Genomic DNA, 26734 nt, shown 5'->3' on the forward strand with positions numbered 1-26734 from the left:
GAGTAAGTGTTAGTCCCTCACTCGTGTCCAACTCTTTGCGACCCCACAGACTATATAGCCCACCAGGCTCCTCTGTCCATGGGATTTCCCAGACAAGAACACTAGAGTGGTTGCCATTCCCTTCTCCAGGTGATCTTCCCAATGCAGGGACTGAACACGAGTCTCCTGCATTGCAGGCAGATTCTTTACCATGCGAGCCACTAGGGAAGCCCTAAAATGTAGTGTTAACACTGAAAAAAAACCTGAAGGAATGGTCATTGTTCAGGGTACGATATAAATTACCTTTTAAGATAATCTCCTTTGAGTCACAATACTGAAAGCTGTATCATCTTTCAAGATATTTTCTTCCCTATATTTTTGTTTAGTGTTTCAGAACACAGACTTTAGGGTCAGATCAACAAATAGAGGTTGGACTCTTGGCTCAGCCACTGGACTAGGTATGTACATATTAATCTCTGGTCCCACTTGCAAGATGGAGATGACAATAATGGCTAGCTTCTTCTTGGCACAGTACCTGGATGATGCAACTCATGGCAACTACTTTTGTTATTATCCCCCCAGGGGAGCTCTTAAACTACGGTTGATCTTTTCTGTATTGTTGAACTGCAATTTACATTTTTGCTTGTATGTTGACAAGAACGAGCACTTTCTTTTCTGGTGGTGGTTTAGTTCCTAAGTCGTGTCCGACTCTTGCAACCCCACGGACTGTAGCCTGCCAGGCTCCTCTGCCAGAATCCAATGGGATTTTCCAGGCAAGAATACTGAACTGGGTTGCCATTTCCTTCTTCAGGGAATCTTCCCAATCCAGGAATCAAACTCAGGTCTCCTGCATTGCAGGAGGATTCTTTACTGACTGATCTACAAGGGAATCCCCACTTTCTTTTCTACTTGTAGCTAATCCCTTTTACAGGGATATGGTGCTTTATGGACAGCCCAGGGATGTATTCTGAGCACCTATCTGGGCCTAGTAATAGTCTTCTGCAGTGGGTGGCAGGTGGAATTGGTGAACTTCATTTGAATGACAGGATGTTTAATTTTGTCAAGAAGATAAGCTGCATCACTGGGTAATTCACCAATTTTGCAGGTCAGCTGTGGATGAGACAGTGGTGTACTTGAGCTGGCTTACACTGGCTCATGAGACTCCACAGTGACTGTCTCTTTCCGATTTCTCCTCCAGTGATGTAACATAGATAGCTTGAGGACAGCAATGGAAATCAGCAAACACTACAAACCTCCCCCTGTCTAGCAAGGCAGCAGGAGGAATAAGAACATTTACACTTGTTCCAGGGAAGTGCGAGTTAGAACAAGTCTAAGCTTGTTTTCTTGTAGAGAGAGAGAAAATGGCAACTACCCACATGGAGAACAGGCTGGAAGGTGGGAAAGAGAAGGGGAGGAGCAAAGGACCCCACAAAACTAGGAGGTTGCATACCTTTAAGGAGCAGAGGGATGAATAAATGCCAACAAAGGACAAGGGAAAAGCTAGGTAGTGGGGTAGACATGGCTTCTACAATGACATTCCTTACTAGGTCAGAGGTGAATGATTTATAAAAATTACATTTCACCAAGTTAGACCATCATCATGTTCCACAGCACTTAACAAACCCTGTATCTTACTTTGGAGATATTAAATAGATGTTGTTGAGTAAATGAATGTGAACGAACTGCAGGACATTTCTAAGATATTAACTTACCTTATATGTCTCCAATTCTTCGGGGAGAATCACAAACTTTACAGCTAATTGTTGAAAATTTTGTCTGGCAAATATTAAAACTTCATTAAACATAATCTCTGCTGTTTCACTCTTCTTCATTCCAATGATTCCAGTCCCAAGGGCAGGAAAGGAAATGGAGGTTATATTTAGTTCAAGGCATTTTTCCAAGCATTCCTTCATCGCAGCTTTCAATGTCTATAGGAAAACCACAAATTTAAGATTAGTCTTTTGAGTCAAAAATAAGACTTCACTTACCCACTTACCCCTTAATCCTGCCCATATTTTACAATGCCAACCTCCAGTATTCCTCAGGCCATGCCCATGCCTCCTCAGAGAACAGGAAAGGTACCACTCCACAGGGGACCCATTACAGCTATAAGGTTAGATGATGAGAAATGAAAGGGTTGAGAAACTGAAGTGACTGACTGGTACATTTTGTGCCAAGACATTTGGGCACTGGGATTACCCTCAATTTATGCAGCCTTCTTCCCGGATTAGAGAGCCAATCTTCAATTTATCCCCACTTACCTGCCACTTCTGGATCAACATAAAGAGCTTTAATAAAGGAGGGAGAGGTTAAAGTAAGTGGTCAACATTTATTTAAAGTCATTAAGATCTGTCATGTAATTTATTTTTGGCAGATTTAAACTTCCATCAATATTTCAACATTCAAACAACACTATAATAGGAAAGTTACTGGATAACCTTCTTACATTATACTAATATACTAATATGTTAGTTATACTAATGTAAGAAGATTATACTAATGTGCAAGGACCTTGGAAAACTGAGGGACTGGAAAAAGCAGAGAGTGACTAGAGGACCAATTTGGGATTTGAGGGCTCTCTAGACAAGAGAAGATCAGAAATGGTGATAAAATAAATATGGACAAAGACAGAAAAGGGGATTAAGTTTCCCTCTCTCTACATTTCAGTGGGTTCCCCCTAGTCCTTAATGTATGTAATTTATACCGCTCAGTTGTAGAGTCAGCCAGAAAGCTAAGCTTTACCACAGGTGCTTCACTACAGGGAAGACCTCACAGGTAACAGATGTGACTGGAATGGTATTAGAAGGGAGATCCCAGGTCCTCCTGGGATTTAACAGATGGCAGGAGATATGGAGAGGCTGAATCCCTGGCCCCTATGTAAGAAGAGGCCTGTAGTGCCACTGGGTGCGGAGGTGAACAAGTGTGCAGATAGGGAGCCCTGATGTTTGTGTCCATCTGTGGTATGCCCGCTTAAAATTCAGACATGGACTAAGCGAAAATTTAAATTAAACTTCTTAAGATAATTTGTGACCACAACATCTGTTTAATATTTCAGGTATTCACAAGAGTAGTAGAGAATGGGGAATATTCCACCTGACAATAACATATCATGAATGTCATGACATGATGGAAATTCAACAAACTATTATATAGACTTTGGAGACACAGAAAGATAAATTTATTTTGACCTTACCAGTTTTTGTTCAGAATATCCTGAATTCCATAACACATGGTAAATGTATTTGCAAGACAATTTAAATCCTCTTGTGACCAGTACCAACGGGGAATCTAGTGGTGTTTTAGTTATATTTTGGTATAATTCCCGCTCTATTTCATCTCCGGCTGCTTTTAGAATTGATTTTGACACATCCCCAGCTCTAAGACTATTACAGGAGTACACAGAATTAACAATTACATCTGTCTGAAAAGGGAAAAAAAATGAACAAGGTTCAGTGTTAAATTACTTTTTCTTAAATGACTAATTTAAATATTTATTTTCCTGAAGAGCTTTGAAAAATATTTTTGAAGATCCTAAATCCACAAAACTATCACTTAATAACAGATATAAAATTTCCAAAGAGTGATCACTTGATTACCCTAAGTCTGTTCGTGCTAATCAGAAATTACGTTAAACATGTAGATGATACAATTTTTATTGCAAACATCTGTCAGCCCCTTGCTGGCTTATACTCCCAATATTCCCAGATTCAGAACTTTCTCTATGATTTGTTTTAAGCTTTATCAAGAAGTGGTTTCATTCTATAATATACTGCCTTCACTTTTCCATGTTTCTATGTGAATGTTCATGTTGTCTTACACAGAATGGAAATAAAATTTATAAGGAAATTTTACCCCCTATAGTTCGTGCTTTTTAAGGTAAGTGGCACATGGTTAAAGAAAAACACAAATGAGATGAAAAAGTCTACAGTGGGAAGTAGGTCTCCCTCTTGGTGGGGGTCCCCAGAGCCCCTTAATTCATCTTGATGGCTTTGGCTCCTTTTGGGGGTAACTTATGTTACTTATGGTTATTAAGAATGTGTCACTTTGAAAGTACAATCAGAATTTGCAAGTTGGAGGCACTGGCACCCTTTACAAATTTTAAAATTCTTAATGTTGGTAATAATTAAATAAAATTTTAGTTAGAGGAATAAGCTATTCAACCAGGATGTTTCCACTTTAATTTTAAATTGGCATATTAATGATTTATCAAATAAATATTTCATCTCACGGGATCCCCTCAGTCTTCTTTCTAATTGTCGTAAGCAATAAATGGAATTTTTTCACTTGTGATTAATTCTGTTTGACTCTGGCCACAGGAGAGCCATGGATCCATGGGGGAAATAGAGAATATAGCCTTATATTCTCTTCCTCTGTTGCAGCCCCTGCTCTCTGCTGCCTCCTTTCACTTATTTGTCAGTAACTTGTTGAACACCAACATGGATGCCCAGAGACCAGCTCCAGGGTTACAGAGATGAACAAGTGAGAGTCCCCACCGTCAAGGTGCTCTCTGCACTAATCCAGAAATACCGGGTTCACTGTTACCTTGACTCTCTCCCCTGCCTGTCAATGCCCTCACCTTTGTGCCCTACTCTTCCTGGCTAAATGCTAAGTTACAATTTATATCCTCCACAGCCGCTGGCACAGAGCCATAGACTCACATACAATTTACAGCTCCACCTAGTATTTCTGACTAGTCCAGCCTATCACTTTTGATTTGTCAATTTCTCTGTATCTCTTCGCTAAGTCATTCTAACCACCCAGGCCTCTTCTGCCAATTCATAACCATCCTAACTTGAGATCAAAGTCAAACTCATATCTTCTGAAATAATCCTTCTTGATCTACTACACTCCAGTCTTGTGACAAAATGTACATGCTCTGAAATATTATGAATTCACTTTGAATTGAGACTTTTTATTATTACTGATAGGTTGCTTTAGAAATATTCAGATGGTTTGTCTCCCCAGTGAGATTTTTCAACTAGAGAATCTTTCTATATGAAAAGAATATAGTAGATTTTTACCTCTTTAGAATCAAAGATTGTTCTATTTTCTCACGGTGCTTGAGAATAATGGTAATAATTATAAATACTTATCACATGCCAAGTTCTATTCTAAGCAGTTTATGTGTTCTGATTCCAACTCTGAGATATAAGTGCTATTATTATCCTAATTTTATAGATGAAGAAACTGAGGACCAAAAGGTAAAGTAACTCAATTCAGGTCATCCAGTTAGTAAATGGCAAAGCTAATATTGAAATCCAGATGGTCTGGCTCTGAAATCCATACTCTTAAACTAAATAAGATACTTTCTAAACCATGTTTGAAATAGTATATGCTGAAAACATACTTGCTAGGTAATACACAGTTCAGGGATCCCCTTTGGCAGTGAAAGAGAATAAAACAAAGACTTACCTCCTGCCTTTCAATGAGGCCTTGGACAATCTGAAGAGTCATGTTATTCACAACCATAGTATTGAAAGGCTGGGTGGCTCCTTGACTTAACCAGGATTCCAGCTCATTCCTTCCTAGGATGATTTCTGAAGCAAGTTTAAAGGCAGCAACAGTAGGGTCCTCATTGCTTACCAGGTGAATTTCTTTCAAATTACTGGTTATTGGCACCCTTTGGAAATAAACCTTGATAGTTTGCACAATGATCTCTGTACACAGATCCAGAGGGAACTGGAAAATCCCAGAGCTCAGGGCTGGAATTGCTACTGACTCAGTGTTCATAAAATTTTTACTGTTGACAAGATACAAAATATTCATAATGGCTCTTTGCAGTTTATCAATACATTCCTGGCTATCCATCAATGCCCACCGAGGCCCAACAGCATGGATAATGTATCGGCAGGGAAGCTTCCCTGCTCCTGTGGTAACTACGCCACCAGTTGGAACTCTGCCGTACTTGGAAACCAGTGATCTACTCTCCTCTTGGATTTCAAAGCCGCCAGCTTTCACAAGGGCCTGGGCCAGGCCCCCTCCATGCAGGAGTTCTTCATTGGCTGCATTCACCACAGCATCAACAGCATGTCTGGTAAGGTCGTCCTTCCAGACAGATAACTCTACATTGGGAGTCAGCATTTTTCTGAAGACTCGTAGAGACTCGTTGTTACCTTCCCGGGCGGGAGACACCAGGGTAAAGTTACAGCCAAATTTATTCTGGAGGACTTCACACAGCAGACGCTCATTATTTTTTAAAATTTTGAAGTTGTCATGACTAATAGAAATTTGCTGACTATAGTTTCCTCTGAGAGTATCAATCTCTGAAAAAGGAGAGAAGATAAATAAATGAGCAAGGGGTCCTTTGTAAAGGATATAATCCTACTTCACACCAGGAGACTGAGCTTCCTCTATGCAAAAAGAGAGATGAACTTCTTCGAGGCCTCTTCCTGCTTCTCCCTTATTCCTTAGACCAAGGATATCCAAGAGTTTTCCATGATATCACCATAAAATGCTTAGTTGTGTGCCTGCCATACAGTAAATACCCAATAAGTAGTAGCCACCATGATGTAATGATGGTGGTGTGAAACTGCTTATCAAGGTTCATAGATTTTAAAAACCTACATAAAAATAGTGAGTTTGGGAAGACCCATGCTTAAGGCACAAGTTTTAGACTTAATTATGAGTCAAAAATATGTGGAGGCTTTATTTATAACTTGTTTGCCTTTGTCAATATCTTGGCTTGGGTTCTCCTAGAAACTGATTCTGAGGTAGGGGTTGAGTATAAGTTTATTTGGGAGGTTATCCCAGAAAACACCAGGGGCATGGGATGGGGAGAATCAAGTGGGAAAGTGAGACAGGGAAAGGAAAGAAATGAATAAAGGGGATGTTACAAAGAAAATGAAGCTGAACTCCACAGAGGGGCAGTGTAGACCATGTGTCTTAGAATTGTATCACCAGAGGGGTGAAGGAGCTGGGATAGTTACCCTGTTTCTATCAGTCATTGGTTGAGGATGCTCCTGGGGACATGGTCCAGGAGATGGGAGAAGCACTAACAATAGGATGGTAAATATTTATTCATCATATTCTAATTTTGTAGTATGATTTTGGTGGAATTAAAACTGATTGGCTAAAAAGTATTTTCTGCAGGTGGCTGCAAGATGATGTGCTAGCTGCTCATAACCTCCTTCAGTGAAGCGGGGAGTATGATTAGCCAGCAGCCTCCAGGTGTTAGCCCCTCAGCTTTCCAGCCCAGGTCACATTATTCTCAGGGTGGCTCCATCAATAGCTGGACAAGGCCACTGATGTCCAACTTCGCCCAAGAGCAATCTTAGGCTGGCAGAGATTTGCCAGATTATCATTACAGTCTGATGGCTCCACCTGCCCAATCCAGTTTCTTCTCTCTTCCTTTCACAATAAGCCTTCAGCATTCCTAACTCCGTCTCATTTTCTGCTTCCTGGAGAACCTGACCTGTGACACTGTAGTTCATGGGGTCTAAAGCATTATTATATGCCACCAAGAAAGGAAAAACGATGCCAACTAAACCTATCAGTGGATAGGGAGCAGCCTTATTTCAGAGACCTGAAAAAAATCTGTGTCCTAAAATAGATATAGTGTAGTAATTTCACTGACTGGGAAAGATTGAAGGCAAAAGGGGAACGGGGCAGCATAGGATGAGATGGTTAGATAGCATATCCATACAATGGGCATGAATTCGAGGAAACTCCGGGAGATAGTGGAATACAGAGGAGCCTAGTTTACTATAGTCCATGAGGTCCCAAAGAGTCAGATACAATTTAGCAACTGAACAACAGTAATTGATTACTTTTTACTTCAACTCCCATTTCTAATCTGAGCCACCTAGAAAGACCTCTAATGGCCTCAATTACCCCAAAGCAGCAGCACGTGAGTAGTCAGAGCCTATAGGCTTGTGCTGTGGTTGAAAATCTCAAGGGGGTCACCGTTGAGGATGAGGCAGGTTCCACTTGGCTCTTAAAAGCCTTGCTGAGCAAGAAGACAATCAGTGGGTCACCTCTCGTGCCAGTTTTAGTTCTAGGGCTGTGGTCAGAAGAGACTCCCATCTTGTGGGCAAAGGGCAGGATCAACGGGAGCCCTAGAGACACGCATCTGCTGGGTCCACACCATCTTCGAAGCAGTCCCTCTCTGAGGCATGTGCTGGGTCCCCACAAGGTCCTGCCGTCACGCACCTGAGCACTGGTGGGGAAGATAGTCTCCTTCTGTATTCCCCTTTCTCCACTGAGGAAAGATCTGAGCAAAGATTTTCTGAGGCAAGAGTGAGAGTGAGGTAATCCTACCTGATTTCTCACTGTCAGCTGCTGCTCCAACACCCTGTGAAAAGCGAGAGTGGATTCAAAAACATAGAGATGGAATAATTTACAGATTACTGATGACAAATACAGTTTCATAAACACAAAGCAACAGAAACCTTCCTAAGAGCACTGGGTTGGAGGGGGGAAGGGGAACACATTTGTTTGATCAATGTGCCTGGAATACTTGAAATACTGTGTTCCAGTCAACACTGACTCTACCCCTCTTCCCTAGAGGCCGATGTACTTTTAATTCTGGATGAGATGAAGGGTTGGCGATTACCACCTGAAAAGGCTCAAAGGTCACAGACCAAAAAGACCCCAAACTCTCAGAGAGGACTCCAATCTCCAAAGGCTTGTGGGGTTCCTCTAGACAGAATAGAAGACATGGGGACAAAAGCCTCATCAGCTCCACCTCCCCATCAACCTGAAAGGACCCACTTTCAATGGCTTATGTAATAACATGAGCCTGAATGTGGAATTTTCAGGATAAACCAATGAGGTGCCTTTTTCCTAGTCCCTTACTTTTATTTCTCCTCCCTCCACCTCCTTCCCTCATGCTGCTGCTGCTAAGTCGCTTCAGTCATGTCTGACTCTGTGCGACCCCATAGACGGCAACCCACCAGGCTCCTCTGTCCCTGGGATTCTCCAGGCAAGAATACTGGAGTGAGTTGCCATTTCCTTCTCCACTCCTCATGTTACAAAAGTAGAATTGCTGAGCAGAGAAAATAAAAATGATACTGAGGCAACATTCTGAAAAAATCACCCATCCTCATGTTGACTCTGTTGATTATATTAGCACATTCTTGATTTCCCATCTCTCACATGAGGCAAGGAGAAAACTTTTACTGGGATATTAAAACCAAACAAGAATGCCAGGTATAAACTGAAAATCCCACTATTTTTGCTATCATAGGAAGAACTATTCATGTGCTGATCAAAGTTTATTACTTCTACATTTATGCTTTTTACCTTTGAAAAGTCCATCTTCCAGGTCTCTGAGGTCTTTCAAAGTTTGCTCTGTTTTGCGTTTCCCAAATATGGCAGTCCCCTTCTAGGAATGAATAGAAGGATGCATATGCAATGATGAGTACCTTAAGGAATTTGGTGAGGATACACAATAGGAAGACTAAAGATGATTTCTGATCTTGAGTTATTTTTCATTCCATTGGTGAAGGTGCAAACACTGTTTTTGCTTCTGTTGTTACTGTTTACCTTTTATCTTTTACTGAGAGCTTCCAATTGAAACCATAATGGCAGTTCAAAGAAGGCAAAGAGCTGTATGGGCTACAGCAGGGAAATCTGTATGGGGAAGGTGAGGCTAGGGCCAGGTCTTGAAGGATGAAGCAGGCGTTTACATTTTTAGAAGAGGAGGATGGCGACACGTGAGCACAGCATTCAGAGAGTAATGAGGAAAAACAAGCCTATGCGAGAGTGGGATGATTTGAGAGAACACCATTGAAACATGTACATTACCATATGAAAAACAATGACCAGTGCAGGTTCAAGGCATGAAGCAGGCACTCAAAGCCCATGCTCTCGGACAACCCAGGGGGATGGGGTGGGGAGGGAAGTGGGAGGGGGGGTCCAGGATGGAGGGACACATGTGCACTCATGGCTGACTCATGTCGATGTATGGCAAAAACCACCACAATATTGTAAAGCAATTATCCTTCAGTTAAAATTAATTAATTAAAAAATGACTTAAGGACAATACATTGCAATTTGCACAATTTGACTGCTGCATTCAAGAAAAAAGACAACAGCAAAATAAAAAATTTAAACCCTAAAAGATTGTTAATAAGACATGGGAAAGTCAAAAGAAAAAGAAAAACGAAAAAAAAAAGACAGAAAAAAGAAAACAAGCCTAAGAATGAGTGAAGACCCCTGGACAGTGTCTGAAGAAAGAGGAAACTGTATTTGTGCCTGTAGGGATGTACATTACTGAATTTGTGATAAATATCCCTGATCTAATTATAAAGGGGATTATGTGGATAAAAATCAGAAACCCTGGAAAAACACATTTTAATGATTTTTCTAACAAAAGAATTAAAGACTATGGAGAATAAGAATAAAAATCCTTAAAGACACAGATACTCACACCTGTTGCCACACAGTTGCCTGAGGGCCTCTGAAATCATTTCTAATGCTTTTGCAAAAGGAAAAATTTGAACAGCTATCTGCAGTATCAGAGCACGATTATTATTAAATGTCAGGAAAAGCAAGTCCAAGTACAATCCTAAAATGCAAGGAGAAGACACATTTTTGCCTCCAGAGGGCACTGCTGTTTTCACAAAAGAAGGAAAACTGAGCCGGCTTCTGCTGTGGGCTGCCAGGGGGTTTGCTTTCCATGCGCTGTGCTGTCATGTCCGACTCTTTGCGACCCCATGGACTGTAGACCGCTAGGTTCCTCTATCCATGGGATTTCCCAGACAAGAATACTGGAGTGAGCTGCCACTTCCTTTCCCAGGGAATCTTCCTGACCTAGAGATGGAATCTACGTCTTCTGCGTTGCAGGCGGGTTCTTTACCACTGAGCCACCAGGGAGTTAAAGGCATTGGGGCCGACTGGTCAGTAGGGGGCGGCACTCTTTTAACTCCAAAGTAATTAGAAACAAGGAAAGGAGCATATGGCCCAAAACACTCAATCTCTTCAATTTTAACAACAGCAACAGCAACAAAAGCCTTCCCAACTTTTCATCGCTGGTCCTACTATGTTCCTTTTTCTTCATGGGCGGCTGAAGGAGTTGACTCTGTCCATCTGCCTGCTCAGCCCACAGCAGTCTGGCTCCGGAACCCCAGTTCTCTGAAATTGCTCCTCAGTGTCTTCCAGGTGGCTAACCCCAGTGGACTCTCTTCTGCCCTTCTCTCTAGTTTCATTCATTTCATGATCTGATTCCTGATCCTCTGCTTTTAGGCTTCTCCAATGCCATCTTCCCTTGGTTCTTGTTACCTCTCACTTTGCCTTTACAGACCTTTCCACTGGATTCAACCTTCATCAGCTGCCCCAGGACTTTATGAGAGGCATGTCTCAACTCTTTCTATATACTCTCCAAATGCGATCTCATCTACTCTCATGACTTCAACTCACCAGCTGCAAATATGACTCCCATACCTGTAATTCTAGGCTATGGCTCTCCTAAGACTAAGTTTTCAAGTCTACCTGAATGTCCCATAGTTCCCTCAAACATAGCCTCTGAAAATCTGGATCCATAATCTCATCTCCACTCCCCACATTGCTACCTACCCTCACCCAATCCCTCCAAAATCCATGCTTTATCTCCTGGGTTCCACAGCTTGGTAAACAATACACCATTTATCTACTCAAGTCAGAAATCTAGAATCTTCTCTTCTGTTTCATATTCAGTTCATCACAGGGTCCTGTCCACCTAAATCACTTTCAGATATGGTCCTACCCTCCTTGCCCACAGATACCACTTCACTTCACAGCTTTCAGGGCTTCTTGACTGAGCTATGGCAATACATTCTCTTTAAAGATTTAAATGTACTTAATTTTATGCTTTATTGTTTGAATAGTTACCAGGTACATTTACTGGTTCAAATTTAGAACATATAAATGGCTCCCTCCTACTCCCCTCACTAAATTCCCTTCCCAGAGGCAATCAATGCTATTAGCTTCACCAATATCCTTCCAGGGGCATTTTTACACAAAAGGTAGCATTTTTTTTTTTTTTTTAACTCTCATGAAGTAGACATTTATTGAGAAGCACTCTTTGCTCAAAACGTTCAACAAACTCCATTGCCTACGGTAAAGCTCAAGCTCTTCAGCCTGGCATCCAAGGGTCTCTTTGAAATTTCAGTTTCCCAGCCTCCCCTTTACATACCTAACGCTCCCACAGAACTTCAGTGCTGTGAAATGGCACGACTTGATGCTCTCCAAACTCTCCTTCACTTCTGGGCCTTTGCCCTCTTGGGGAAGAAGCTCTGGGACACCAGCTTTGGTCAGAGTGCTCCTCAGAGCCTGGGCCCACCCTCAAACGGTAGCATCTAATATGCCCTGTTCTGCGTCTTGCCTTTTCCATTTAAGGTATCCTAGAGATCTTTCCATGTTAGCCTATATTCCATCATATAGATGCATTGTAAGCTATTCAACTACTAGTAACCCCTTTTATGGACACTCGCTGTGTGCTGTGCTTAGTCGCTCAGTAGTGTCCAATTCTTTTCGACCTCATGAACTGCAGCCCACCAGGCTCTTCTGCCCATGGGGATTCTCCAGGCAAGAATATTGGAGTGGGTTGCCATGACCTCCTCCAGGGGATTATCCCAACCCAGGCATCGAACCCAGGTCTCCCACATTGCAGGCAGATTCTTTACCATCTGAACCACCAGGGAAGCCCTTAGGAACACTTAAGGGGTTCCTAATCTTTTGCTATTATAAAAAAGCTATAAAGAACAACTTAGTACATAGGTCACTTCACGCAGGTGCTAATCAATCAACAGGACAAATTCCTAGAAGTGGACCTGCAAAATAGGATTGAATATGCAGTCATAATTCTGATAGTACAGCCAAATTGCTCTCTATAAAGATACCTATTTCTAGTCTTACCAGACATGTGCAAAAACTTTATCTCTGGCCTCTCCACCTCCATTCACCCTTGCATGGAAATGTGTCCTCAACATCATTGCCAACACCGCCTTTCTAAAATGCACATCTGACATATCACTCTCCTGTTTGCCCTACTTATCTATCTTCCATATCTCCCTATCGATCTTCAAGACTTTTCGACGTCTAGAACTGTGCAGTCCAGTGTGGGCCATTAGCCACATGCAGCTCTTGGAGCACTTGAAATGTGGCAATGTGGCTTAACACAACTGAAAGATGATATAAATGTGAGCTAACACTAGACTGCAATGACTAATGATGACAAAAAAGAGTGTAAAATATCTCATTAATAAGTTTTTAACATTGATTACATACTGAAATGGTTAATTTAGGATACAGGGACCAAAAGAACATAAAATTATTTTCACCTGTCGGTACTTTAAAAATTCTAGCTACTGAAAATTTTTAAATTAATATGTAGCTCACATTATATTTGCTCCTCTGTCCTTGGCGCTCTCCAGGAAAGAATACTGGAGTACTGGAGTGGGTAGCCATTTCCTTCTCCAGGGGATCTTCCCAATCCAGGGATCGAACTGAGGTCTCCCGCATTGCAAGCGGATTCTTTACCATCTGAGCCACCAGGGAAGCCCAGTATTTCTATTAGACACATTATATTCCACTGGACCCTTCCTCTGTCATCTCCCTTATCCATCACATCCTCTCCAAAGCCTCTGTGCTACCTCTGTGCTTCACATACAGTGGTCCCTGTGCCTTTGACGAGCCCCATCCCTCCCTCTGCTTCTCTTTTAAGATTCTGCTTTACTTCAAACTTCCTCTTGAGGGCTTCGAGAGATTTTGCTTCTTGAGTCACAAGTCTGACTCCAGTTACCAGCAGGTGAGGTCTGGCACCTCGGCACTCACCTGTACACAGGGCAGCGTGCAGTTCAGAGCATACCTTCTCAGACTGTAGCCCGCCAGGATCCTGTGCATGGAATTTTCCAGGCAAGAATACTGGAGTGGGTTGCCATTTGCTACTCCAGGGGACCTTCCCCACTCAGGGATGGAACCCGTGCCACTGGGTCTCCTGAATTGGCAGGCGGATTCTTTAACCCTGAACCACCAGGGAAGCCCCCATGAAGTTCAGCACTGTTGGCTAAATGGAGAAAGGAGGGCGGGAAAGCCAGAAGAGCCAGTCTAAAGCACCGAGTGACAGAGAGGTGAACAGGTGTTCATAATTCAGGTGAACAAATTCAAATTTTTAGGAATGTAGGTAAGTTTAACCTGAACTTAGAATGTGAATTACATCTTCCCTGCAAATAACAGTAACAGTAAGAGTTAAAAGGAATCATAAACTCAGGAGAAACTTTTCTCTGACTTGAGCATCTGCCCCGTCTCCACCCTCCCCAGGGGAAGCCCAGCACTGGGCGCCCATCCCTCGCGCGCCTCTCCCCGTCCCCGGCGCGAGCCCGCAGGAGAGGACCCCGGGAAGCCTCTGCGCCCACCGCCCCGGGAACAGAGAATGGGACCTACGCACCTGGCAGTCCGCGGCCAGGAGGGCGGCGAAGAGAGGAGGGGGTGCGGCTCTGCCAAGAGCCGAGAAGGATCTCCGGGAAAGAGAAACTGAAACTTTGCGCCCCAGGGCGGCGGGGCGGAGGCACCCGTGCCCTGGCCCGGCCCAGCTGCGTCGTCGCAACTCGCGGCGCCATCCCCGAGCGGACAGCCATGGCTTCGAGCCTCTGCCCGCCGTCCCCGCTGCTCGTGCGGGTGTCCCATCCCGGCACCCGCCTCCAATGGAAGCTGGAAAAGTACTTCCAGAGCCGGGAATCGGGCGGCGGGGAGTGCACCGTCCGAGCCCTGGACCGCAGCGACCCCAACTCGAACACCTTCCGGGTGCAGTTCCTGCAAAGGGCGGGTGAGCTGAGGGCCGGGGCTGGGGGGCAGTCGCCGTCCCTGGAGGGGCCCCCCGGGCGTTCCATGCAGACCCAGTTCAAGCTTATCTAGGAGAGACGGTGGGAGAAAGTCTGGTACCGTCCAGTGGGAGCCAGGAGGTGGGGGCTCCTGCTGACAGACGCAACCCCAACGCAGTGCCCAGTCTCTGACCTGGCTGATACTCGTCAGTGTCCCCGTGGTGCGTGGCGACAGAGCACCCATGCCGCCCCCAGACGCCCCTGTCCCTTGGGTATTTCACTTTGATGTTTTTCATCATCCTTCCATTGATTTGTTTTTTAGAACTGCAAGAGTTATAGATACTAAGGAAAGGGGAGAAAAGAATAAAGAAGAAAACACCCAGAGAAAAACAATGCGAATATTTTGGTGTATTTCCTCCTGGCCTTTTCCTCTGAGTGTCAGCAAACATATATGTAGTTACAAACCTGAATCTACTCTTTGATTCCTGCTCTTCTCACTTGATTTATGATGAACATTATTCCATGACATTGAAATGGGAAACTGGTGACAGTTTCAGGAATGTGACTTTTAATGAGTGGATGATATTCCATTATCATTAAGCTTTCCTTTCTACAGTAGAACTTAAGCTGCCTTCTTTAGAGTTTTGGGACTTCCCTGGTGACTCAGCTGGTAAAGAATCTGCCTGCAATGCAGGAGACCCAGGTTTGACTCCTGGGTCAGGAAGATCCCCTGGAGAAGGGAAAGGCTACCCACTCCAGTATTCTGTCCTGGAGAATTCCATGAACTGTATGGTCCATGGGATGGCAAAGAGTTGGACACGACTGAGTGACTTTATTTTAGAGTTTTGAATAGTTTCCTCACCCTCTGGTTAACCCACCATTTCAGGATGCAGGCAAGAGCCCTTACTGTGAGGGTGCTGGGGCAAGGTACAGATGCATGAGTAAGAGGGTTATTTGAAATTGCTCTCACTTCTATGTGTATGTGTATATTTAATGTCTCCACTGAAGGTAAGGATGGAGTCTTGAAAAAAGGAAAGCACCAAATTGTGGTTGACAACCAACCTGTGACTATTTTCCTGGAACCCAATGAAAATACAAAAGAGAAGAAGACCAAGATGTCTTCTTCAACACAGTCACAAAAAGGGGCAAGGCACGGTGAGAAGCCTCCAAATATAAAGGACATTCATAATGCTGCGGATTCCTGTCTCCAGAAGGTGGGTATTAAAGGGAGCTATATATGTTCTTGCAACTTCCTCCCCAGTCCAAGGACCATTTGCTGATGATTTATTATGGGCCTGGCACTGTTGTAGACACTGGGAGACAGCTGGGCTTAGTGGCTCAGTGGTACCCGACTGTTTGTGACCCTTTGGATTGTAGTCTGCCAGGCTCCTCTGTCTGTGGGGGTTCTCCAGGCAAGAATACTGGAGTGGGTGGCCATGCCCTCCTCCAGTGGATCTTCCCAACCCAAGGATCGGACCCAGGTCTCCCACATTGCAGATAGATTCTGTACCATCTGAGCCACCAGGGAAGCCCAGAGGTACACAGAGGTGAACACAACAGACAGGTCCCTGCTGGGGATGGAGAAGTACATAGACAATAAGCAAGTAAACAAAATAACTAAAGTCATTTCAGAGAGTGATATGTGCTAAGAAGAAAATATAATGGGGGTTTGCCTTAGAGAGTGACAGGGCTGGGGCAAGGAAAGAGAAGGAGTTTGTGTTATTTCTGACCAGAAGCCACTGAGGAGATGACATTTGGCTTGAGAATTAAATGATGAGAAGGGACCAACCATGCAGAGACATTTGACAAATCAGAGTCAACTGCCTGCTATGTGCCAGGCACTGTCACAGGAGCCAAAGGTACAGCCAGGAACAAGCAGACCCTGCCCTCAGGGACCTTACATTCTAGGGAACCAGACAATAATAGTAATCATATAGATAGGGAGTAAAATATCTGCCAGTGATAAATATCTTCTAGGAAGAAGAACAAAGGAGAATTTGTTGTTGTTTAGTCATTCAGTCATGTTCGACTCTTTGCAACCCTATGGACTGTACCCTGCCAGGCTCCTCTGTCCATGGGATTTTCCCAGCAAGAATACTGGAGTGGGTTGCCATGCCCTCCTCCAGGGGATCTTCCCGACCCAGGGATTGAACCTGCATCTCCTGCACTGGCAGGCGGATTCTTTACCACTGAGCCTCCAGGGTAGCCCATAAAGCAGGATAAATGATAGTAAAGGACTACTATTTTAAATAGGATATCGGGAAAAAACCTCTCAAATGAGGTGACTTCTGAGTAGATACACGAATAAAGTAAGGAAGCTAGCTAAGTGAATTTCTAGGGGAAAAAGATTCTAGGTAGAGGGAAAATAACAAGTGTAAAGCTGATACAGCCACCCCCACCCCCAGCACACCCAGACAGGAGCTTACCTCCCAAGCCCAGAAGCTTCAGGGAGGGAGGCAGGTGTGGCTGGAGGACAGAGGGCAGGAGAGTGAGAGAGGGCCTTGAAAGAGGCAGCGGAAGTCTGGTTTCTGCAGGGTGAAGGTCAGAACTGAGGATTTCAAACTAGATATTAGAAGAATCCTTAGGTAGTTTTTGAGCAGGGGGGTAGAGTAAACTGATTGACATTTCTAAAGGATCCCTCTGGCTGCTGTGTGGAGGACTGAATCTAGGAAAATGCAGAGGCGGAAGGTCAGAGTCCAATTAGGAGGGGCTGCAGTGAGCCAGGTGCCAGATGACTTTGGCTTGGACTCTGGGTGGTCCTGATGGAGGTGTGAGAAGTAGCTGGATTCAGGAAACATTTTGAAGGAAGATCTAGAGGAAAAGTGTTACATGCAGAGGGAACAGCTTATGCAAAGACTTTGAGGGAGAACAAAACATTAGAAATCTTGCTTTTATATTATGTTCAATTTGCCACTGTCCTTTTTTTTTTTTTTTTTTTTGCCTAATTTGGGGTTTCTCTCATATTTGAGTTTCTAAAGGCCATGGTTTAGAGGGACTAGCAACATTGCACGCAGTTAGGGAGTTAGTTGTGTTTTTTTTTTTTTTAAAGAAGGAGCATAGGAGAGAAAAAACAATAATAGGAAAAAACTTCATCCTCACATGTATGGCCCCCTCCCAGGCTCACACCCTTTAGTCAGAAACATAGCAATTTACCCAGAAAATGAAGTGCCTAGCCTCCATCCGACTCGCCAAGGTCAAACCAACAGTGGCAGCTCTAGAATCCAGACATTTTGTCCTTGGAATTTTTAAAAATGTTAATGCCCAGATTCTACATTTACATCACAATCTCTGAAGATGGGCCTGGACCTCAGCTTTTTTTTCTCCCTGGGCAATTCCAGTGTGCAAACAGGGCTGGCTATTTTATCAGGGCAGGGGTGCCTCTGGGCTGCAGTACATTGCCAGCTCTGCAGAAAGGAATTGAAAGAAGTCATCATGGTTATTTCTCTCATCTCTAGACATTCTCCTGAGAGGAGAACATAGACCTGGATGTTTAATATATTTTATTTGTTCCCTTTTAAAATTTCAGATCTTTCTTACTGTCACGGCAGAACTGAACTGTCAACTGTTCTCTAAAGAGCAAAGGGACCGCATCGCTGTTCTCTACCCCAACGTCCAACTAGTGAAGGGCCATGATGGAACTGAGAAAGTCTGTGGTAACTTCAAAGATATTGAAAAAATACATGGGTTCTTAAGTGACCAGCTCCTGGAAAGGGAGCAGAAACATGAATCTTCCCCTTTGACATCAGAGAGGGAGCCACTCAGTCAGCAGGACAGGAACGGCTGTGTTTCTCCCTTCGAACCAGAAAGCAGGTCAGAAGAAAAAGGCAACCGTTTTGAAGTTCCCTTGGCTTTCTTTGAATACTTCACACACTCCTGCCCTGATAAAATAGCCTCCATAGAGAAAAGATTTGGTACAAAAATAAAAAGTCAGACGAGTTCTCTGAATATGGTCTATTTAGACTTCACCTCCAGTCAATCGGGTAACCTCGAAGCAGCTCGCAAGGATTTTGTCGAAGAATTTCAGAAGCGTGTAGAGACTCTGACGCAGGAATGTGTTGCGCTAGCAGACAGTAAGCAGGCAACCAAAATCAAAGAGGAGTTAAATCACCAGTTTGCAAAGCTTCTCATAAAGGAGAAAGGAGGAGAATTAACTCTCCTTGGGACCGCAGATGACATTTCAGCTGCCAAACATTTTCTTGCCTCAAAGAACTTTGAAAGTCTTGTCAAGCCACCTGTGAAAATATTGACTCCTGAGGACATGATGAAGGGAATTGAGGTTGATACCGCTCACTATAAGCTTTTAGAAGCAGAATTATCCAAGGAGATATCAGAGATAGAAAAAAAGTACGACACTCAAAGTAACATTTTGGGGATAAATCAGAAAACCTGCATTCGATTTGAACCCAAAACCAAAGAGTTAGATCTATCCATGCATGCTTATTCAAGTTTCATCGACGCCTATCAACATGTTTCTTGTCAGATTATGAGAGAAGTTCTTTCGCTGAAACTTTTGGGCAAGGAGAGAAAACACTTACATGGGACAAAGTTCTCTGATGATTTTAGAAAAAGGCATCCAGATATACACTTTGTGTTAAATCGAGAGTCAATGACTTTGATTGGGTTGCCGAATCATCTTACAAATGCAAAACAGTATCTCTTAAACAGATGGGGGGTGTCTCCATCAGCTACAGAGAAATGGAATAAAACACTCACGGATACTGATAGTCATAATTCAAAAACAGCTTCACCAACATTGCAGCACCCCGCCAGTTCTGAGGTGTCAGAAGCGAGTGAGGAACAGGACACATGTGCCGTCTGTTTGAACACCATTAGTAACAAACAAGTGCTCTCAAAGTGCAAGCATGAATTCTGCAGCCATTGTATCAAGGAAGCCTTCTTATATAAGCCAGTCTGTCCTGTGTGCCAGACTTCCTATGGTGTCCAGAAAGGGAATCAGCCAGATGGAAGAATGAGCACCGTTGTTGTAAAAGACTCACTTCCAGGTTATGAATCCTGTGGCACCATTATAATTACTTATACTATTGAAGGAGGCATACAAACAGTAAGTGTTTCTGAGTTCCATGTATTTCTTTTCAGTAAACTGAGATTATCAGAGCAACAAGGACTGTTCTATTACCAATTGTCAGTAGATTTCCCAGATAGTTATCTCCATGGTCATATGAAAGGATTTTAAATTCTTATAAAGTTCACTTTGTAAGTAGTAAAAAGTACTTTGTTTACTTATAACAGGTATCTTTCTTGTCTATTAAGGTAGAGAAGGGGTGGGTGGTGATTGTGCACTGGAAGGAGGATTGTATTCCCAGCATGAATTTGGGGAAAGAGAAGAAATATGAATTATTTGGGGAGTATGAGCAGACCTTCAGTGCTTTTGTTTTTTGTTTGCTCTATCTACATATGAACATATCTACACATGTAGTAAAATTTAGACATGGATGTTTTCATGTGACATTTTCTTGCCTTCATACAGGAAGAGCACCCAAACCCAGGGAAGAGATTTTCTGGAATACAGCGAACTGCATACTTGCCTGATAACAAGGAAGGAAACGAGGTTTTGGATCTGCTTCATAGGGCCTTTGACCAAAAACTGATTTTCACAGTGGGGGAGTCTCGAACATTAGGAATCTCAGATGTCGTTACATGGAATGATATCCACCACAAAACGTCCTACACTGGGGGACCACAAAGGTGAGAACCTTTTGAAACAGAATGACTGCTAAATAGAATTTGGAGGTCATAAAACATGGCAATTTGAAGATGTGACTGTAAGGAGACAGTTTATATCAGTGAGACTGGATGCAGTATTTTGACAGATGCTAATCAGGGATGATAATCTCAAAGACAGAAAGACTGGTTCCCATGACCTTCTACCTTCCAACCACAAAGTAACATACAGTTCATAAATTTTGCATCAAAGGGCAGTGGATCTTCAGAATGCAAGATAAGTGGTATCTAAGGTGATTTAATTTGGTATAATTTTAATACCCTTCACATCTATTTGAAGGGTAGATCCTAGGAATGTCACTTTGCCTTCTTTTAAGATCACCCTTTCTTCTACCCTCCTCTCCCATGAGTCCAGTAAAGATGCTAAATTCACTTGACTAATAGAACTCTAGAAAAGTCTTAGTTAATGGTGATGGAAGTTGTATCATGGGCAATCCAATTGCTCTTTATGAAATTCAGATAGACTACCTCAGACCCTTAGTATTCAAAAGGGAATATATCCTAAGACTTAATTTCCCAAATTTGAAAATCTTCCTTTAGCAAAATGATTACCCTCCATAGAAATACAGTATATTATAACTTTATGAGAATCATTGCTTAACCATGAACTGAAATTAAAGTCTTGTTAGAAGGCAGATCCTGGGTGGGTAGCTAGACCTATTCACCAGCTAAGTGATTCACCTCAGCACACTTAGAATTGATTATCCGTCATCGGCCTTCAGGATGGTTTGTAAATATCGGCAACTCTGAATATGTTAATGCCAAGGACCTACTGTACAGATTTTTAAAAAAACATCTGTGAAAAAAAAAAAAAGAAAAAAAAAAAAAACAACATCTGTGGTGAAGCTAAGGGCATCTTTTCTTCTGCAGGTATGGTTACCCTGATCCTAACTATCTGAAACGTGTCAAACAAGAGCTGAAAGATAAAGGAATTGAGTAAAAAGGCTGTATTAAAAGGATGTCTCGAGCCAAGCTTCCAAAAGGCACAGTTGAAGAAGTAGAGTAAATTCTAATCTAAATCCTTGTGTAAAAACACCTTAAAATTCTTTTCATCTCAAGAAGTATATGCAAGGTTGTCATTTCTGGAGTGTTACATTTTATGGACGAAAAAAGCCGCAGAGATCTTTGTAATTTTGCTGCAGAGGTATTGCACCTCATTCGCATGTCATCATTGTTGGGGTTACAGGGGTGGAGTGCTGTGAATTTGAAATCACCTTCTGTTTTGTTCAATTGAAGTACTCAATGCCAATTGATCCTCCTTTTATTGCTATCTCTGCGATAGTCCTTTAGTTTGGTTTGTTTGCCCTTTAAACTCTATCCTAAAAGTAAAATCCTAATCTGAATGGAGGCAGGGGAGGGGAGGAAGGCTTTGGTTGTGAAAAATTAGGAACCGCATTCCTCTCCCTATCCCATGGCCAGAAAGGTGGCATGGACAGAAATTGAGCAACCTTTGGCAATAAATGGAATCTCTCTCTTTAAGTTGCTCAGTCATGTCCACCTCTTTGCAACCCCACGGGCTATAGCCCTCCAGGCTCCTCTACTCATGGGATTTTCCAGGCAAGAATACTGGAGTGGCTTGCCATTTCCTTCTCCAAGGGATCTTCCTGACCCAGGGATCAAGCCTGGATCTCATGCACTGCAGGCAGATTTACCGTCTGAGCCACCAAGGTTTGGGACACTGAACCTAAGTATAGTTGATGCTTAATAAATTTTTGCTGCCTGACTCAAGTTGCTAATAACCCAGCAGAGAAATATATATTCCCTAAATCTTTGGCAGAGCTCTTGGAAGCCATTGGCTTTGGAAACCATTTCTGGAGTCCTCACCATTTATTGGGGAAAATGAGTTTGTTACTCCAGAGCTCATGGCCTCTGAACTCTGACTGGCCAAACTTTGTCCTTGCTCCTTGCTGATAATCTGCCAAATCATGTGCACTTCCCCTGCCATAGTAATGCTACACATCTCTGAACATTTTTTCTCTCTGGATATTATACTTTTATGCATACCCCACTTCGAGTTTTAATAGATAAATCACAAAAACGTCTGTAGACTATCACTTTCTCAGTAACTGGAGCCCCCACAGCACCTTCTCCTTCCTTTTGCTAAGTCCCACCATGTCATGCTTTCTCCCTTAAATTATTTCTTCCTCATAATGACTGGACAGAGAAAAGACTCGAGTTGCGCCTACTGTAAGGAATGTCAACATGTCAAAATTTACTTCTAAATGGTTTTCCAACTCATGAGAAAGTTTTAATAGCAAACTATCTCGTTATCCATGTTCCAGTCTTTTTCCATAAATGATGAATGAGATGCTATTTTCTTAAAAATACATGCATACAAATTTTTTGGTCAGACAGTAATAGTTGATATTGTGTATTTATTTTGTCCCCTTTATAAGAACTTTGTATCTGAGTGATTGATACTATTAGTATCCCCATCTTATAACTGAGAAAGCTGATGCACAGAGAGGGTAAGTACCTTGACAAAGGTCCCATAATAAGAATCGGTGCTGAAATTTGAAGGACTTAGGGTGACTCCAAGGCTTTTGTCCCAGAGTTGTACTGTCTCCTATAGGGGTCTTCTCCTCCATGGAACAGGCTGAGGAGTTCCCATTATTCTGAGCTTCTCTCAGAAATGGATTCCTGCACAGTACTCAAAGTAGATTTCCTTTGAGAAAGTCCTATTTGAAAAATTTAAAACCCCAGAATTTTTTCCTTTGTTCAGAGAGTTGAGGAAATTTAAGGCAAATGATACATATATTTTTTTCAAATCAGATTAGACATTTAGTTTTTGGTGATTCATTAAAATCTTAGAGTTATAATTAGTTGCTTTGTGTCTATGGATATTTTAGCTTCAAAAAAGATTAGTTTGGTTCCTGCTAAGGTCTGGATCCTTGAATGCAACGTGTGTGCAAGTTTCATAGTGTGAGTGGTTGTCGAGCCTTTGGATTACTGCTTTTGTTCTGTGGAAGGTATTATTATCAGTATCTGCTATAAATAAAGTTATTTCCATTTTAGGAACATATTGTCTGTATTCTTTTCCATTTCCTTTTTCTTTTTCCTAAGGTTGAGATTCTGGGTGTTTCCTGAAATACACGCAGTGTGCAGCGTACTGCTTGAGCAGATGTCTTTGCTTGGTTTTATGTATATGTGCTCAGTCGCTTCAGTCACGTTCACCTATTTGTGACCTATGGATTGTAGCCTGCCTGGCTCCTCTGTCCATGGGATTCTCCAGGCAATACTGGAGTGGGTTGCCATGCCTTCCTCCAGGGGATCTTCTCGGGGATCCAGGAATTGAGCCCATATCTCCTGTGTCTCCTGCACTGCAGGCAGTTTCTTTACCCACTGAGCCACCTAGGAAGCCCAGTTTTGTGTGTAGCTGTTGCTACATAGTATCACGATAGACTTAACTACTATTGACTTCACTACTGCCATGCTCAGCTGTAAAAATCACATTTCTTATTATTTTTCCTCCTTAACACATAGATTACTACAAAAGTAAAAGGAGGCTGCAGGTTTCATGTCTTCTCTCCTAAGAAAGCATACGTAGTAACCTATCAGAGTACACTTGTCCCTCCTTGCTCCAACAGTTTTTGTTTCACCTTTCCAGCATTTGAACTGGATTACCTAGATGGCTCACTGCTGCTGCTGCTGCTGCTAAGTCACTTCAATTGTGTCCGACTCTGCGTGACCCCATAGACGGAAGCCCATCAGGCTGCCCCGTCCCTGGGATTCTCCAGGCAAGAACACTGGAGTGGGTTGCCATTTCCTTCTCCAATGCATGAAAGTGAAAAGTGAAAGTGAAGTTACTCAGTCATGTCTGACTCTTAGCGACCCCATGGACTGCAGCCAACCAGGCTCCTCCCTCCATGGGATTTTCCAGGCAAGAGTACTGGAGTGGGGTGCCATTGCCTTCTCTGAGATGGCTCACTAGGCATTGGCAAATCAGGACACCTTTGTCTCCAAATTAAAAAAAAGAGAATTATGAATAATATTGAGATATTTGATGCTTCCTTCCCTAAAGATAGTTTCTGCACCCAATTTCAGTGTGTGGGATTTTCCCCTAAGCAATCCAACACCAGCTGACTGTCCTTCAATTCAACACAAATCTGACACTATCCATCTGGAGATAGCATCAGATCCCACAGGTAAGGACTCAGTCTCACAAGACTGTCCTCCATTTCAGGTGCCAATTACAAGTCTAGATTGTTCCTGTGCTTCTGACTAAATGGCTACAAAAATCAGAGGTTCCCACAACCCCCTCCTTAGGCTCAATTAATTTGCCAGAGCAGCTCACTGAAGTCAGGAATCCAGGTTACTCACTAGATTACTGTTTACTATAAAATGATATAACTCAGGAACAGCCAGATGGAAGAAATTTTGTTGTTCAGTTGCTCAGTCATGTCCAATTCTTTGCAACCCCAAGGACTGCGGCTCTCCAGGCTCCTCTGTCCTTCACCATCTCCTAGAGTTTGTTCAAACTTATGTCCATTGTGTGGGTGATGGAAGAGATGCATATGGGGAAAGGTCATGGAACTTCCATGCCCTCTCTAGGTGGACCACAAAACTGAACAGAACACCGTAGGGTCCTCTTGGGTACAAAAGCCTTTCCATGTCCCCTATTTCTTGTTTGTAGGGACAACATTTCAGCCTCCCAGATCTTCCCTGTGTTCCTAAGGGAAGGTTCAAACAGTTGCTAATTAGAGTGAGAGAATGCAGAAACAAAGGAAAGGAGGTCAAGAAACAGCTGTGCAGTGACGATCAGGGTCCTGGTTCCTCCTCAAGGGATACACATAAGAATCTGATGCATACCTCTATCCTCAAAGTAATCAATAAACAATCTATAATAGGAATAGAAAAGAGTTTTATCTGAGCCAAACTGTGGAATATAGGCCAGAATACAACCCCTCAGATAACACTGAGACTTGCTCAGGAGAAGCATGGTTTTCAGGACATAAATTTAAAACGATATCTCTCCTCCCCTGTCTACCAGGAAGAACAAAGCTTAATCACTGGAAACAACTTTAGACCCATAGCAGCCTAGAGATAGCACTGGAAAAATCTACACCACAAATTCTACTAACTGGTCTTTGTCAACCACTAGTTTTCCCATGCATTTGCCTTCCCATGGACTCAAGGTCCTTTTCCTTTGACTTATCACTCCTTACCACTCCTCTAAAAATTTATTTTTCCTTTGCTAAGATGCTGTATAAGCTGAAGTTCTAACCAAATCTTTGAAATTCTCATCTCTGGGTACTCCCATGTGTTACGTGTGTGATGCACATGTTAGTAAACTTCTGTTTGCTTTTCTCTTGTTAATCTGTAGTTCATCAGTCCTATTTACAGGGCTCTAGGCAGAGAACCTCAGATGGGTAGAGGAAGAGATTTTTCCTCCCCTAATAGAAATATGTCAAATAAGTAAATTTTAAAGGTGTTAGCTAAAGCTTCTGTGCGTACTTGTATGCTTAGTCACTCAGTCATGTCCAACTCTTTGTGACCCCATGGACTGTATAGCCTGCCAGGCTCCTCGGTCCATAGGATTCTCCAGGCAAGAATACTGGAGTGGGCTGCCATTCCCTTCTCCAGAGGATCTCCCTGACCTCGGGATCAAACTCAGGTCTCCTGCATTGCAGGTAGATTCTTTATCATCTGAGCCACTAGGGAAGCCCAAATCTCCTACAGTATATATACAAATGTATATAATAGACATATATAAGTGTGTGTATACAATATAAATACATATATATGTATACAATATAAATACATGGTATATAAATGTATCAAGCCAAGCAAATATAACATTGTACACCTTAAACTTACACAATGTTGTTGGTCAATTATATCTCAATTTAAATTTTTTTTTTTTTTTTTTGGTTTTAAAATATAAGAAGGGGGACTTCCCTGGCAATCCAGTGGTTAAGAATCTGTGTTTTCAAGGCAAATTTGATTGGGTAGTCAATTTGGGTTTGATTGGGTAACAGACTCCCCATGCTGCATGGCACAGCCAAAAATAAATAAATACAATATAAGAAAAAACAATGAAAACGTTTAAGGTGAAATGAACTTTTTTCAAGTGAGATGGATTAGCCAGTGACAGCCAGTGCTCATACCTAAAACAAACAGAAAATTGAAACACAATAGAGAAATCGTTTATTTTAAGGTAAAAGAGAGCTGCTAAGTCAAGAAGAACTGGAGAGGTTGAGACCCCAGAAAGGGAGAATTTTGAAGAGGGAGGGCTGAGTTTTGCAGCCACTTCACCCAGGTGTTAGTTGCTGATT

At 42.6% G+C, this 26734-nt stretch overlaps 2 protein-coding genes across 8 annotated transcripts in view; one reads left to right on the plus strand and one right to left on the minus strand.

Annotated features, from left to right (window-relative positions):
• The window catches only part of PARP9 (poly(ADP-ribose) polymerase family member 9), a 28495-nt gene extending 14052 nt beyond the window's left edge, over positions 1-14443 (minus strand). The window contains exons 1-6 of one of the 7 annotated variants that reach the window (XM_065942289.1): positions 14345-14443; positions 9220-9301; positions 8236-8269; positions 5392-6242; positions 3173-3400; positions 1692-1907 (exon numbers count right to left, since the gene is read on the minus strand). In XM_065942289.1, the coding sequence (XP_065798361.1) occupies positions 1692-1907; positions 3173-3400; positions 5392-6242; positions 8236-8269; positions 9220-9234 (1344 nt within the window). In that variant the 5' untranslated portion in view covers positions 9235-9301; positions 14345-14443. Of the gene's footprint in view, positions 1-1691; positions 1908-3172; positions 3401-5391; positions 6243-7809; positions 8031-8127; positions 8270-9219; positions 9302-12091; positions 12709-13731; positions 13964-14344 lie in introns of those variants that run through there. The other 6 variants (XM_065942286.1, XM_065942291.1, XM_065942288.1 and 3 more) reach the window with 6 other exon arrangements.
• Positions 14395-23477, plus strand: DTX3L (deltex E3 ubiquitin ligase 3L). The gene is made up of 5 exons (XM_065942294.1): positions 14395-14722; positions 15726-15931; positions 18244-19779; positions 20206-20423; positions 21330-23477. The coding sequence occupies exons 1-5, from the start codon at positions 14533-14535 to the stop codon at positions 21397-21399; spliced, it is 2220 nt and encodes a 739-aa protein (XP_065798366.1). The 5' UTR covers positions 14395-14532; the 3' UTR covers positions 21400-23477.
• Positions 23478-26734: the final 3257 nt, after the last annotated feature.

Source organism: Muntiacus reevesi, chromosome 8 (assembly GCF_963930625.1).
Source record: "Muntiacus reevesi chromosome 8, mMunRee1.1, whole genome shotgun sequence".
Lineage (NCBI taxonomy): Eukaryota > Metazoa > Chordata > Mammalia > Artiodactyla > Cervidae > Muntiacus > Muntiacus reevesi.